At 38.3% G+C, this 16,293-nt stretch overlaps 1 protein-coding gene and 4 non-coding genes across 5 annotated transcripts; 2 read left to right on the forward strand and 3 right to left on the reverse strand.

Annotated features, from left to right (window-relative positions):
• The first annotated feature begins 3,973 nt into the window (after positions 1–3,973).
• On the forward strand, positions 3,974–4,061 carry Trnay-gua (transfer RNA tyrosine (anticodon GUA)). The gene is given in 2 exon segments: positions 3,974–4,010; positions 4,026–4,061. It is a non-coding gene; the product is annotated as a tRNA-Tyr (tRNA).
• A 3,067-nt stretch (positions 4,062–7,128) lies between these two features.
• Trnay-gua (transfer RNA tyrosine (anticodon GUA)) lies at positions 7,129–7,216 on the reverse strand. The gene is given in 2 exon segments: positions 7,129–7,164; positions 7,180–7,216. It is a non-coding gene; the product is annotated as a tRNA-Tyr (tRNA).
• A 71-nt stretch (positions 7,217–7,287) lies between these two features.
• Trnay-gua (transfer RNA tyrosine (anticodon GUA)) lies at positions 7,288–7,375 on the reverse strand. The gene is given in 2 exon segments: positions 7,288–7,323; positions 7,339–7,375. It is a non-coding gene; the product is annotated as a tRNA-Tyr (tRNA).
• A 73-nt stretch (positions 7,376–7,448) lies between these two features.
• On the reverse strand, positions 7,449–7,536 carry Trnay-gua (transfer RNA tyrosine (anticodon GUA)). The gene is given in 2 exon segments: positions 7,449–7,484; positions 7,500–7,536. It is a non-coding gene; the product is annotated as a tRNA-Tyr (tRNA).
• Positions 7,537–11,723: 4,187 nt separating this feature from the next.
• Positions 11,724–12,551, forward strand: LOC126366449 (uncharacterized). Its single transcript, XM_050009556.1, has one exon. The coding sequence runs from the start codon at positions 11,724–11,726 to the stop codon at positions 12,549–12,551; it is 828 nt and encodes a 275-aa protein (XP_049865513.1).
• The last annotated feature ends 3,742 nt before the right edge of the window (positions 12,552–16,293 follow it).

Genomic DNA, 16,293 nt, shown 5'->3' on the forward strand with positions numbered 1-16,293 from the left:
ATCTTTAGATATATAATTTCTTACTACAGAGGGGGCTGCCGCAGCGACTGCCGCAGTGACAACGACAGCGATGATCTACGTATGTTGATTATAATGCTCACATTATAGTATATATTTCGATATTTTGGGGCGGAAGGCAAGAGGGAAACCACTGCCCTATTTGTCCCTAAAAAGTAGCATGGAGAATACTCCACCGACAAGAGCGTCGCTCTTAAATTAGTATTGTAATAGTATATTTACTTAAACCAATAATATCTTAAATCCAAAAGTGGACGAAAACGACACAATAATACACTCTGACCGAATGCCGACAAGAACAAACAAAATCACTCACCTAATTTCATTGAAACCTCAAAGGTAAATATTTCCCTGTATCACAATAAGCAGAGTGGAAGGTTGGCGATGATTTTCCGTTACAATGCCTCCCAGAGGAGGGAGGGTAGTAGGTAGGTAATTATGATTGAGCACAAAATGGATAAAAATAAGGGCATTGTTTCAGACATAATTAGGGTTTGCGGTCCCGGCGGGCCGAAGTGCAAGTCACACGGTCTTAGCACGGATTTGTTTTATTCCCGGACGAAGGCGCTGGAAGATTTCTGATCGGCTTTTGTTTACGTAGGTGTCTATTTGTTCGCTCAATGCAAACGCGCTAGCTCATTAAAAAGGATTCGTTACAAATTATGACGTCATCATTGGCTTGGTTACCGATATAGGTACCTAGCTAAAAATGTGTGTTTATGCTTAAAACAGGCTCCGTTATTGAATGTTAACGGATTTTGAAACCTTTTTACATTTCTATCTAAATCGATGTAGTATTTAGGGTGTGAAAATCAACAGATAGGCTCACTTTCGCATTAATAATGTTAATATTTATTTATTTAAGTATTTTAACGCTGTTAAGGATTACGGGCGTCTTTTTATATATATGTGCTTACTTTATGTAAAAAAAACGTATTATGAGATTAATGATTACCTAAACGATAAAAATGCCTGGTATTAAATGTGTTCCTCTAGTTATTAAATAACTTGTAATGTATAGGTACCTACATTGATTTAAAAGAAGTGTTGCTGTTGCAGTTTCTTGTCATTTCCTCTCCTCAGCCATAACACCTTGCGAAATGACGTAGATTCAAAAATGTTAAATTGACCTTCAACAAGTTTATAAATGATTCTGATTTCTGATTTATGTATATTTTACAATAATAATAAAGCAATTTATCTCTAGGAAGACGTCACATTCCTGTCGTGAGGTTTGTCTATGCGAGTTAGCGTTGAACCACGAACCTGCAGGCGCGGCGTGTATTAACATTAATATTCATAATCGACCCGACCAACGTGCGACTTGAGACGATAATTTAATTTGACAAATTCTTGCCGGGAGATTGTGTTCCCGGATAATGTAGATAATGTTAAGCGGCACTTGAATTTCAGGAGGTTTAAGCAAGTGGCGTATATATAGAGTAGATGTACAAAGGTTCATATTCATAGCTATTGCGAAGCCGTGGAAGCCCAGTTGGTAGAACGCTTGCCTCTCACTTTGAGGTCGCAGGTTCGAATCCAGCACAGGCCTAAACTAAACCAATGATTGTCGAATTTGTTTTCGAATTCATGTTTGGATCATAAACGATTATCACGTGCTCACCGGTAAAGAACGAAAAAGTGGAAACCCACATTCCCGAGAAATGCATTTTCGGAGGTATATGACCTAACCTGTATTGGGCTGGTTTTCCCTTCGCGGGTTGGAAGGTCACACAAACAGTCGTTTCTGTAAAAAGCCGGACCTGTCTAATCTTCAGATAAGGTAAGCGCATCCTGTGAAAAAACGGGATACTGCTAGGGGGATGATTCTTCTCAATTCTTTTCTTTGACCGTGAGGGTTGTGAGGTGGATTACCATTCTCAGCGACTCTGGACCGCCAAAGGTCTCTGACATGGCTCGTGTAACGGCTACGTACTTATACCCGTAAGCATTTACCGGAATTAACGGATCATCTTATTTTCGCACAATTGGGTGACGATGTTCTAACGTAACTAGGGATTCGAACCTGGGACCTCCGGATCGTAAGCCCAACGCGCAACCGCGGAGGCAGTCAGTCCTCAGTCATACATAAAACATCTCTATTAATTGTTTTATTATCATACTAGAAGCACGTGTAACTATCATAATATAAGAAATGCCAAAACACCTTACGCAATACCTACGCAACAGCTTTAGTAAAATTCCAAACCATTCATTGCCACTAACAACACGTTTTCAGTACACTTGTCTTATTTATTGTTTCTTTCGCTTGAAAAACGTTACAAGTTGTAACTTTCCAACTCCCAGCTACTTAATTCAAGGCAACTGAAACTGACTTCGATCCTCGCTCGCAAGATAAAGCCATAATTAAGGGCTTTCTCGATCGATTAACTTAAGCCGAGTTTAAATAGACGTTAATTCCGAGAGAAAGGTTTACTCCGGCGTGAAATGGTATTAGGTTTCATGAATTTTATGCCCGTCTTCGACGAGTCGCTAAGAAAAGGGGATTTTATACAAGATTGACTTAATTAGTCGCCCTCGTAAATTAGGACGAGTATTTTTGATTGATACGACTTTTAGGGATTTGTTTGGCGTTTACACAGCTTTATATTCGTAAATATACTTAAGAAAGGCTTGTTTAAGTTTTATGGATGCAGTGACACGAAGCAAAGATCCGCAAAGGTCAACTTTTAATAGGATTTTTTAGTAGGACTTTTTTACTTGTTTCTTTAACTTCTACATAACATAATAAAAACAGTGTAATACGTCGCACTGTTGAGGACAGGCCTCCTACCAGACGGGAGTATAGAGCGTACTCCACCATATTGCTCCATTGTAGCCGGGACCAAAGACAACGCGTCAAAACGTACGTATGTGCGTGCTATTAGTTCTGTGTTAGGCTATCAGAAACCAGAATCATTTATTCAACGTAATTATCATAGATAAACTTGTAGAAGGTCAATTCAACATTTTTAAATCTACGTCAATTCGCAAGCCATAACAATGGCTGAGGAGAAGAAATGACAAGAATCTGCTTTTTGTAACGTGACTTATTGGCATTAACTACTTGGCCGGACAAAAATAAGAAACTGCAACAGCAACAAATCCTTATATCAATGTAGGTATACATCACTAGTTATTTAATAACTAGAGGAACACATTTACAATATCATTCAAGTATTTGAGAGATAAAAGAGGAGATAAGGTCCTCTCAACTACCTACAGGAATCTTCATAATTATCTTGGGACTTCAATGCCAAGTCTGATTACCAATTACTAGTACAACTATTCTTCTTATATTGTAGCTCAGTCCACTCTTAAAATAATTCAAGGCGTGATTATGTTTACAAATAAAACCAAACTCTATGCCTCAGTAAAACACAAAGTGACTTAATTCGTAATACCACATTTCATGTCTACGAGCAATTAAAAATTACTGTTATAATTAAATCAAGCATTCTTTCCAAGTTTGACATTAATATTTCAGAGGTTACGACAGGTTGGTTTAGTCTGGATACTGCCCCTGTTTATGCTAAAAGGTGGTGAATTGTAGGGATGTGACATGAAATATCGATGACATTTAAAAAAGACACCAATTACTTACACTACAAAATGTTATTATATTTTTCTCTGCTAACTTTTCACGGCGGTAATTCCGCTATGCTGAACAGATTTGATTGATTTGGATTCAAATTGGCATTAAGATAATATCCATATGCATGCGGGTCTTGTATTGTGGCCTTGTGGCATATTTTTGAAACAAAATCAGATAGGTATTATAATAATTATAAAGTTACAAAATCAATTAACTGTGGTCAACATTGTTGTCATGTTTTAATCACCTAATGATAAACTGTCATTGTTCTAGATGCCTAACAATACACTTTAATTACAATAACTATTATCATATTGAACAAGTAAGAAAGTAATTAAAAAATTCGCCGCTCTCCTCGTACCTTCGATAGCTCAGTTGGTAGAGCGGTGGACTGTAGCTGGTTTCAATTGTTATCCATAGGTCGCTGGTTCAAATCCGGCTCGAAGGAGTTTCTTTTGGGAGATGATTTTGTATGTAGTATGACACAATCTTCACAATAATATGTCTTTAGAATCTATTGTAATAAAAATAATTATAATTTACTAGCTATAATTATGTTTTGTCTTTATTTTTATCAGGGAGAATAAATATGATTTTATCAATAACTTAAATAGATAAGCCTTCCCGTACAGTTTGATAGTTTTACGTTTTTTATTGTGTAAAAATGATTAAATAAATAATTTAATATATTTCGCACTGCCTTTGTTTTTATTTATTTATTCAAGTCGCTAAAATAATTGCATTGTGGTACAGATATGAAAAGGTAGAACATTAAGTACTTAAATATCGACTTTTTTAGTAAGTACATCCCTAAAGTTCGTGTTGCGTGACGGCAGTTAGCTCATGACATTATATCAGTAGAGGCAATGTTGTACGAAATGTCAGTTTGACCTTATGCTAAGTGCGGGCCGCCCTGAAATATTTCGAGGGCTCCCGTTTGATCTTTGAAAGCCCTTTCGTATGATTGCTGTCAATTTATGACGGTGAATACTTGATAGTGACTTGAGTCAGTCAAAGTTGTCGTGGTAAATGTTAGTCCGTTTATGTATGTAGGTAATGCAACTTAATTACGAGGAATTATTTTTTACTGGGTAATTCGCTTATTCTAATTTCTTTTTTCTGATTCGAAGCATTATTCTTAGGTTATTCATGAAGATATAAGCTAAAAAAATAAAATAAAAAAAATGAGAAAGAGACGCACATGAAAATTCATGAGGAGTATGAAAAGCAAATTAAGAAAAAAATTATAATATTACAAAATATTTTTTACATCTGCATACTCTTTGCATAGATATCTCGATGAAAAAAAAACTTGATGAACAAACGATGAGGCTGCACAGGTGAACTTAATGTTTCTATTTATAATAATTTTACATTTTACGTGTTATCATAGTCTTTTGCATATTTTAACTTCCTGGGTCTCTACACTTTATTACAAAATATCTGAAAAACTATATTGTGCGTTGGGGTTATTCTGTAATATTCTGTCAATAAGAGTTTACTTTAGGTAACTACTTTGTCTCATTTATGACGGTTTTGTACGCACTGAAGATACGAGGTGGAGAATAATTTTTGCCTATGAGTAATGAGATATGAGAGGGAAATTCAGTATATGCCCAGTAGTGGAATCTCAGAGTGAACTGCGATAATATCTTTGTTGCTAGCCGCAGAATACGTGGTTAGTATTCTCGACTAAAACTTGCTATTAAATACAATTTTAGTTACTACATACCTACTCAAACGAGTAAGTAACGTAGTCATTACGTGAGTAAACGATGTAATTCACCATTTAAATTCTTTGGAAAGTCGTTAAAGTACAAGAGGGTGGTCCGATACGGAGGACTCGGAACGCGCCACTATCGCTGCCCGCGACAGTTTCTATTCAAATTAGGAACGCCGCGAGCTCGTTCGAAATTTTAAATTCGAATTTAGAAAGGAAACTTTCTGTTATTTCGTTTTCATAGCTTCTTTTGTTCAACCCAATTTCAAAGTCTACTAAGAAATGTGGTAATGGTTAGTGTATTGGAGTAACTTTTAGAGTTACATTACTGTGGTTTAGTGAAAGTTCTGTCTAAGCACTAGAAGACACGTCAGACTACTTCCGGGCTACTATTTTAATGCGTGCAAAGGAACACTATACCTAAACAAGTTTACCTAATTTTAGCATGATATTAAAAGTATCGTAAACAAGTTTTAGTAAGAATTGGTAAGTAGGTAATTTGTTTTCATTTTGCGACCTTGTGATAAGGCGACAAAAAATAAGTTTAAACGATAAACTTGTTTCTAGGTGCATTTTTATTTAGGAAGGTATTTTTTCTTCTAAATTTATACAGCAGATCAGTCCGTTCCTTATAAACTTAGGAGTGTGGTAATGATAACGGAGCGTACACCACCATAATTCACCCCATTTTAATTCGCTTTTAAATGAGAAATCACCATTTCATTTTTGTAAAAGAAATGAAGTATAAAATTTTGCAAATGGCCGTTCACAATAATCGTTAAAGTAGTCAGTAGTAATCAAAACAAAATGTATTAATTATTTAAATAAAATGTTAAAAATTTACAGAATTAGTGTTCGCTAATGAATACTCTCATTATGTTAGTAATAGAGTTTGAACCGACTCGACTAGGTGGCTAGTGGCTTCGTCGACTACTTACTACTGGCATTCGACTTTTGAACTATCGACTAAGTAGTTTGTTTAGTAATGCTCGTATTAGTATTGCTTCCAATAAACTAAAGACGTTTTCAACTTCGAGCAGCAGAACTTTCTTACAAACTATTTTTAAATTGTTTTAAGTTTACGCGGTTATTATCATAATTAAAACACATAATAACGGGTTCTTACCACGATTAAAGTAGGGATATGAGACTCCCGATATTTCGACACTGTTCCAAGTGACATGATCACGGGATGACTGAAATCGGGAGTCTCATATCCCTACTTTAAACGCGGTAAGAACCCGTTATTATGTGTTTTAATTTTCAAACTATTTTTGTATAAACGTATCAAAATATAGTATAGGTATGCGATAAGTACTCTGATTCTAACTTATGAAAAATGCAGGTAGAAATAGTATAGTAAATGTAATAAAACTAATAATGATAAATATAGTATATTGAATTGAAGGGCTCATCAGCTACCTGAAACACCCCCATGTATATTCAGTGATTATAGCTAAGTATATATAGTGTTGTCTATATTATAATGTAGATTACAGCGATATATAGTGTAATGTGTGCTTCCTAGAACTATAAAATACATTTTACATACATACATACATAAACTCACGCCTATTTCCCACCGGGGAACACACACACACACACACACACACACACACACACATACATACATACATATACATTTTACATTAAAAATAAATATCTTAGATTACTCAGAAAGCAACCCACCAATCGGATCCACCGCCGCTGCACTGGAGCAGCGTGGTGGAGTAGGTATGCTTAATACCCCCTCCGGTTGAATGAAGCGAGGCGTGGACATAGCTGTAAAAAAAACTCCTTCGAGCCGGATTTGAACCAGCGACCTATGGATGACAGTTAAAACCAGCTACAGTCCACCGCTCTACCAACTGAGCTATCGAAGGCTTATCATAGCAGTATAAATAAAACAACGCTTTCCCTTGCTTTTTCAAAACAATGTTTAATAAAAAAAATCTCCTTCGAGCCGGATTTGAACCAGCGACCTATGGATGACAGTTAAAACCAGCTACAGTCCACCGCTCTACCAACTGAGCTATCGAAGGCTTATCATTGCTGTTTAAATAAAACAACGCTTTCACTTGCTTTTTCAAAACAATGTTTAATAAAAAAAAAAACTCCTTCGAGCCGGATTTGAACCAGCGACCTATGGATGACAGTTGAATCCAGCTACAGTCCACCGCTCTACCAACTGAGCTATCGAAGGCTTGAAAATACGTTTAAAATTTATGTATACATTCGCGACTGTTGCTGCAAATTAACCTAGTGAAAGGTGCGCTCTACTATACTTGTATGCGTTTCGCAACGCACATCCGCCCTTCTCCTCACCATTGCTACCAGCGAGTACGTAAGCAAAACCAGTATAGTAAGTGGATTATTTAGTAACCTGCAATCAATGAGTCTGCAATAGGTTACCATAGCAACATAATTATACATCAAAGGTAATAGTAAACAGACACTTTGAAACAAAATACCAAAAAGTTTTTATTTTCTAGCACGGTAACTACTTTTTCTTCTTACGTCGAGTCTCCTGGGTCATGAATTGTGAGATTATTGACCGAGCTTATCAGCCGTAGTATCAGGGTTATTCTTTTTTTTCTATAGTGTGGGGTGGATGACCAACCTGAGCATCTCTGGTGGGTTATTTGATTCATGATAATTCTACCCATTAGAAATTACTTTCAAAGTGTCCCGCCCTGGAATCACACGTGTCTTCGTCTTTTTTCTTTTTTTCATAAAAATGTATTATATACCTGTTAGAATGGCACTTACACACACACACACACACCATAGAATCTAATATTATAATTCTAAAACAATACACCTTCCATTCAAAACAGTTCTAAGACAGGTATCGTTGCACCGTGCAGTGCACCCTTGTCATACCCTCATATACATTAACATATTAATTGAGTATTCGGATTTAAGGAACGTCGAGCGCCGTCGAGTAAGCTGCTTTGCTGGCACGCTCATACTTGGCATTGGATGTCGTAGACTGTGATATCCATTTCAAATTCCTACTAGGTTTTAGTATTCTAATGTGCTGGTTATATATCTTTGCCTATGATAACCACGTAAGTGCCCTTTCGATAAATACATAAACTCACGCCTATTTCCCACCTGGGTAAGCAGATACTATGGAATTCCATTTGCTTCGATCCTGACACACTTTTCTTGCTTCCTCCACATTCAGCAATAGTTTCATACACGCACCCCGTTTTAGAGTATATCGTACTGAACCTTTTCTAAGGACATCTCCAGTTTGGTTAAAGTGCGTCCTTCTGTTATGACTTTCTTCAATTTCAATTAGTTTCATCCTCTTTTGATATATTTCAATTTGTAGTCGTAATTTTTACCTGCATAGACACTAGCTTGCCTATAGTCAGGTTTTTCAAAAAGGAACTTACGTGGTTTTCAGTATAAGGCGAAGATATAATGTTTAAGTATCGTAAACTGGACGTTAGAAGACTGCTTATCAAGTCGGCATCCTAAGAAGAGTTTGTAGATAAGATCTACTTACCTATCTGAAGAGTTTTGTGAATCATTATGCAATCACAGGAGAGTAGTGCTGAGTCACCGTAAACATCTTAGGTATTGAAACAATTTTAGGTATTATTGTAAGCGTCACAGCTACTATCATTACTAATGTCTATTGTACCCGTTCTATTTCTCTTTTGTTTTGTATTTTGTATTTCCTGTGTGTGCAATAAAGTATTTGTTGTGTATCTAGTACAATACAAATTCACTTTATTGCACCAAAATAAAAAGAAATCATTACAGAAAGTCTCTTAACTAAATACATGGCAAATGGCGGCCTTATCGCTTAAAGCGATTTCTACCAGACAACCATAAGGTGAGGAAAAATGTAAAAAAAAATATTGAAAGATTGCGTGTACAAACTATAAATACAACTTACCAATAAATACATGCAAATAAAAAACTAGCTAGTATTAAGGTGGTAATTATTTCTTTTAGTCAGAACACCAAGTTAATATTTTTGTATTGGAAGTACAGATTATGACAGTCCTCATTCATATATAGTTTTGAATTGAAAAGTGAGTGAAACAAAAACGGAATAAGGAAGTAAAATCCTAGTATCGTAATCGTACTTGAAGTATATAATGTACCTATTGTATAATTATAGAATCAAGAGTGAATCTCAGAATAGAAACTATTAGTGTGAATAGACATCAAATACATAAACAAGCGGCAAAGAAAGAGGGTAGACAGCCCTCTGCCCGTAGAAAATTATGGATCTACTCCACTCCAATCTCATCAGTCATCCCGAGATCATGGCACTTGCAACAGTAGGTATCGAAATATCGGGAGTCTCATATCCCTGCTTCGAGCGCGGTAAGAACCCGTAATTATGTGGTTTAATTATGATAATAGCCGCGTAAACTTAAAACGATGTAGAAACTATTAGTGTAGGCAATGAGGCATTTTTTTGTATGAAAACCCTCAGTAGCTGAAATTTTGCTAGGTGTAGCATTAGGTGAAACTTAGGAATTAATGTTGGGGTCCACTACCTCCCTTTCCTACACTATAATAAATGAGTCATGTGTTTACTAGCATCATTGTCTACGTTCGAGCATTTATACCTTACTCTTATATAATAATATCATAATACATTATCTCTATAGTCGACCAACTATTTTCTCATGCATCTATTGATACGAAACTTGTACAGTGCCGTCGAACTACGTAAATGCAGTCTTTGTCTGTCAATCAACTCAAAATGCTACCTTGGCTCAACTATTGTGTGGTGCTGCCACGACAGTGTGCAACTCCCGCGACTGTTCCTCACAATAATAGCACAGACCAGTGACTTAGACAGGGAGAGTGACACCCCAATAAAATGAATGAAAATTCCCATTAAACTCTTAGGTACGGTCACGAGCATTAATATGTATACACTTTGGTACCATGTCATATTAACTGTCTCACTAAATGTCAAATATGTTAGTGCGACAGAGTCCTAAAGTGGGTACATTATATTGCTCATGACTGTATATAAGGTGACGAATAAGTCCCAATGGGCTAGTTAGAGGTACATCCATCGCAAGATGTACTAAGTACTCACACATCACCGAGCTTTCTGTTAGACCAAAATGATAGGCGGTGAGCCGTATCTCGGTCTATAATGGTCGAACCAACAGTGTTAATGAAAACTGCACTTAAAGATAAATTAATAACTCATATTATCGGTGCAAGTTCGGCACCGGAGTTCAAACCGACTATCTCCGTTTGCTTCTCAAACCACAGTGACTCTTGAGTATGACTCGTATAAATTAGTAAAACTTGTCCTTTTGTGCTGTTTTCGGTAGCAAAGACTTTCATCAACCATGTGATGTAACTAATATAACGTTAATTACAAATGATAACGCTACGAGTGTTAGGGGCACGATTGGTATAATAATCGGTTGAAATGGGTTCAGAAATCAGAATCATATACTGTACTGTTGGTATACCTATCTAAATAAATAAATAAAATAAAAAATAAAATCATTTATTCAACGTAAATATCATGGATAAATTTGTTGACGGTCAATATACCATTTTTGAATCTAAGTACGGAAAGTGTTTTATTGTAAAAACGTATACATAACCCCAAAAAAGATGAATTTAAATTACTTAATCTAGAATTTTTAATAGCATTTTTTTTATTCTTCAAGACTTAATGTCAAAAAACATTGTCATGGTTAGCAAATTTCTTTTATCACAGGTGTCACCCAAAAGCAGGTGTCATAGCCCCCTAGTTTCGTCACTGCCAAGAACGCAACTATTCAGCCAAGTTTGTCCCCTCGATAGAGCGGAGGGAAGGAATAATTCATTTAGCGGGAATTAACTCGCGAACTTGTCTCCCGGGTGCGAATACGCTGACAATTGACGTCTTCAAACATGTCTATTCGTTATTTTAGTCTGCCAACAGGCGTCGAGGGTTCTTGGCTCGTGGTAAATGAACTAGTAGTTCAAAAGGTGCAATGAAATACAAAACTTGGTATGAAAATAATAGTCTTCTCTCGTGTAGTTTGTAAGGTCAATAACCTGTGGGCTCATGTCAATGAACTTTATTGAGATCACAATCAATGTTAATATATTTACAATAAATTACTTCAGTCTTTCCTGTTCACTCATCGCAATCAGTTGTTTTATTCCAAACTCCACAGCTAGCAATTATCGATACACTTCACACATACATTCGTAGTTACTTATACTTAGTAGGTATACTTACCTATAACTGGTGACCCCGATATTTTTGTTCGCGCCGCGTGTTACCGTTGCGTGTGATTTTAGTGTCGCGGAGACTGCACTGCACAACCTAATCAGCCTTCCACAAGCGGAAATCCCTGATCTGGTTTTCAAGAGGCACATAGTCTCCTTCACGACACTATGCCAGTAGATTGCGACGGCGAAGGAAACGGTGGCTGTCCCGGTGCAGGCGCCGAACTGGCAGCACTAGGCATCACGTCGAAGCTCCCAGAGTTTTGGACGGAAATGCCAAGGGTGTGGTTCGCGCAGTTCGAAACAATTATGGCTCCGCAAAAACAAGGTGACGAAGCAAAGTACGGCCTTGTCATATCCAAACTCGGCAAGGATGCGGTAAAGCAAGTGACGGACATCATTGTCTCCCCACCGGCCACACATAAATATAACGCCATAAAGGAAAGACTCCTAGCTGTGTATGAAGAATCGGCTGAGCGGCAGTTCCAGAGGTTGGTTAGTGAAGTAGAGCTAGGCGATCAGAAACCGTCACAACTGTTGAGACGTATGAGAGACCTGGCGAGAAATAGTCACGTGACTGAGAAAGCTCTACATAACCTCTGGATATCGAGACTGCCAGATCACGTACGAGCTGTTTTGATGGTAAGCCAAGATCAGAAACTTGACAATTTGGCAGCCATAGCCGACAAGATAATGGAAGGAAGATCAGCCGAGGTATCAGAAATAGCCGCCGGCCAACCACAGATTATGACAGAGCTGCTGAATCAAATCAGTAAACTAACCATGGAGGTAGCAGCCCTAAAGTCAAACATGCACCGACGAGAGCAACATCGAGACTACGGGCGCAACCGAAGTCGCTCACGCCCTAGGTCCATCTCCCGCCCAAGGATAACGCCTGACAACCCCAAGTGGTTATGTAAATATCACCTGCGGTACAGACATCGTGCACGCAACTGCGAATCGCCGTGCAATTGGAGAAAACAGTCGGAAAACTAGGTTCGGCGTTGACAGAGGCGGCCGTCAGCGCTATTTTACCATCAAACCGCCTATGCGTTACCGACCGCAAAAGTGGGTACCGTTTCTTGGTTGATACCGGCGCTAATATATCAGCAATACCCAAAAAAGGAAACAAATCACTAGCCGATAATATGTACAAAGTATACGCGGCAAACGGTACACAAATCAAAACATATGGTGATAAAACGCTGACACTAAACTTGAATTTGAGACGGCCTTATACTTGGACTTTCATCGTCGCAGATATTACACAACCAATTTTGGGAGCCGATTTTCTGGAAAAGCACAACATTTTAGTGGATATTAGAAACAAACGACTGATAGACGGCACAACTGGGCTTCTCACAAACGCAAAGTTAATGAACTCAGGTGCACCGACACTCCGAACTGTGAAATTAACTGAACCATACGCAGACATACTGGAGCACTATCCAAACATATTGAAGCCACTAAACGCACTGATACAGCCAAAACACAACGTGGTTCATCAAATCATTACTGAGGGACACCCTGTATTTAGCAAGTCAAGACCACTACCAGCCGATAGATACATGAGAGTAAAAAAAGAGATAGAACACATGCTACAAACTGGCATTTGTAGACCATCAATGAGCCCGTGGGCCAGCCCATTACACGTTGCAAAAAAGAAAAATGGCGAACTACGATTATGTGGTGACTACAGGAGACTAAACACCATAACAGTTCCAGATCGCTATCCGATACCAAGAATTTTAGACTTCGTCAACCTGCTACCCGGAACAACTATTTATTCAAGAATCGACCTTCAACGGGCCTATAATCAAATCCCAGTACAAGAAGTTGAAAAAACCGCAGTAATCACACCATTCGGCTTATTCGAATTTCCTAGAATGCCGTTTGGTTTACGCAACGCGGGACAAACGTTCGTGAGATTCCTGAACGCAGTATTAGCAGGACTCGATTTCATCTTCACCTACATAGATGACATATTAGTAGCATCAAAATCGCAAGAAGAACATCGACGTCATTTACACGAAGTATTCAAGCGATTAGACGAGCACGGTATCGCAATAAATCGAGCCAAGTGCGAATTAGGTAAAAACGAAATAGAATTCCTTGGATATCAAATAACACAAGACGGCATCAAACCACTACCAGAGAAAGTTGAAGCGATAAACAAGTATCCGAGACCCAAAATTGTACAAGAATTGAGAAGATTTTTAGGCATGATAAATTTTTACAGAAGAAACATCCCCAAAGCAGCACAATATCAAGCACGCTTAAATAAATATCTAATCGGCTCAAAGAAAAACGACAAGTCAGAAATAAACTGGACACCTGACGCAATCGAGGCATTCGAAGGGTGCAAGGCAAGCCTAAGTAACGCCGTCACTCTGACGTCACCATCAATACATGCACCACTATCGCTTATGACAGACGCGTCACAGACTTGCGTGGGCGCTGTATTGCAACAGAAAGAAAACAGAACTTGGAAGCCACTCTCATTTTTCTCAAAAGGACTAAGCGAGACACAGTCAAATTACAGCACATATGATCGAGAATTACTAGCTATATACATGGCAGTAACTCATTTCCAGCCGTATTTAGAAGGGCGAGAATTGATAATCTACACCGATCATAAGCCACTATGTCATGCGTTCACAACAAAGCAAAACACTACCAGCAAAACGGCATCCCCGCGACGATTACGTCATCTCGAATTCATAGCGCAATTCACGACAGACATACGTTACCTAGCCGGTAACTTGAACCCGGTAGCCGACGCACTATCGCGAGTGGAACAGATAGATTGCCCGACTCCCATAGATTGGAGCGAGATGGCAGATAGCCAACAAAGTGATATTGAACTCACTCAGCTGTTACAGAAAAACAACCTCAGCTGGAAAACTATCAGATTGAATGAGAAAAAACAACTATTTTGTGAAGACACAAAAATCAACCCACGACCATACGTGCCGAAAATACTTCGAAAACAAGTTTTCGACACTATGCACAACATAACGCATCCAGGCGTCAGACTATCTAAGAAGATGATTACAGAACATTACTTCTGGCCACGAATGAACACAGATATAGGAAAGTGGGCACAAGCATGTGAGGCATGTCAAAAAAGCAAAACCAATAGGCACAACGTACTCCCCATCGGCACGTTTCCGCCGACAACACGACTAGATCACGTGCACATAGACATAGTCGGCCCGCTAACGGAATCAAACGGAAATAAATACATCGTCACAATGATAGACAGATCAACCAGATGGCCAGAAGCTGTACCAGTTTCGGATATTACCGCAAAAACAGTAGCAGAAGTCTTCTTAAATACATGGATAGCAAGATTTGGATGCCCAAGTACCATAACAACGGACCAAGGACGACAGTTTGAGTCAGACTTATTTAACGATTTGACCAAAGTACTAGGAATCAAAAGAACAAGGACAACCAGCTATCATCCACAAGCAAACGGTTTAGTCGAACGTTGGCACAGATCAATGAAAACCGCGCTCATCGCTCGCGGAAACACCGGAAATTGGTCAAAGGAATTACCCATAGTACTACTCGGATTACGAGCAGCACTACGCTCAAAAGAAAACATAAGTCCAGCCCAAATGTTATACGGAGCAAATATTCGTCTGCCAGGAATGATAATCGAGCCGAAAAAGCAAGATTTATCACCAGATAGTTACGCCCAGACACTTCAAAACACTATGGCAAAAGCAACTCCATTCAACAGCGAACACAACGCCACCAAACATAATCCGTACATACATCCACATATGAAAGATTGTCAACATGTATTTGTCAGAACCGACGCCGTTAGAAAACCTCTAACACCTACATACGAAGGCCCATACAAAGTTCTAGAGAAACACGAAAAGTTCTACAAAATACAACTACCAACGAAAACTGCAATAATTACCATCAACAGACTAAAACCTGCATACATTATTACAGAAAAAGAGGTAAATGAACCTTTAGAACCAACAAAAATTAACAAAACTCGAGAAAACAACAACCAGAAAGTAGAACACACAGGCTGTAATAAGACACCACCGCTGACAACGCGATCGGGCCGGGTCGTTCGCCCAGTCGTACATTTCGCAATAGAACCAAATCCACAAAAAAGGCTGCGCAAAATACCATTACAACAAAATCCAGCCTAGCGACTACAAGTTTATCTTCGCACTAACTTTGCCACCATTGCTATCCTAGGAAAAATGGGAAATTGGGGTGGAAAGGAAGAGATCGTCGTGGCGCAAACCGCCGCTGGAGCGGGCGGATCAAACGCGTCAATAACCAACATCGGCATTGGAATAATGTTCGTAATATTCATCATCGTGTTGGCATTCCTTTCATACAAACAGTGCAGGAAGAGATTTTACAAAAAGGTACTACGTCACGTGGACAACCGGAGGGCGCAGGAAACCGCCCCAGCACCAACAATGAAGAAATGTTGCAGCAACCATGGCCATCAAACCGTATGAAGAAATTAACCTAAAAAGTGAACAGTAACATAGAAAATCCAGGAACAATTTTATAAAAAATGTTTTAGAAATAAGAATTACGTATTTTAAAGTGTTTTATACCTATCGATTGTTAGTTAAGTTGAATTTCGTATTATGATTTTTCTTTCTCAAAAGGGGGAACTAATGTGGGCTCATGTCAATGAACTTTATTGAGATCACAATCAATGTTAATATATTTACAATAAATTACTTCAGTC

The sequence above is a fragment of the Pectinophora gossypiella genome, chromosome 4 (assembly GCF_024362695.1).
Source record: "Pectinophora gossypiella chromosome 4, ilPecGoss1.1, whole genome shotgun sequence".
NCBI lineage: Eukaryota > Metazoa > Arthropoda > Insecta > Lepidoptera > Gelechiidae > Pectinophora > Pectinophora gossypiella.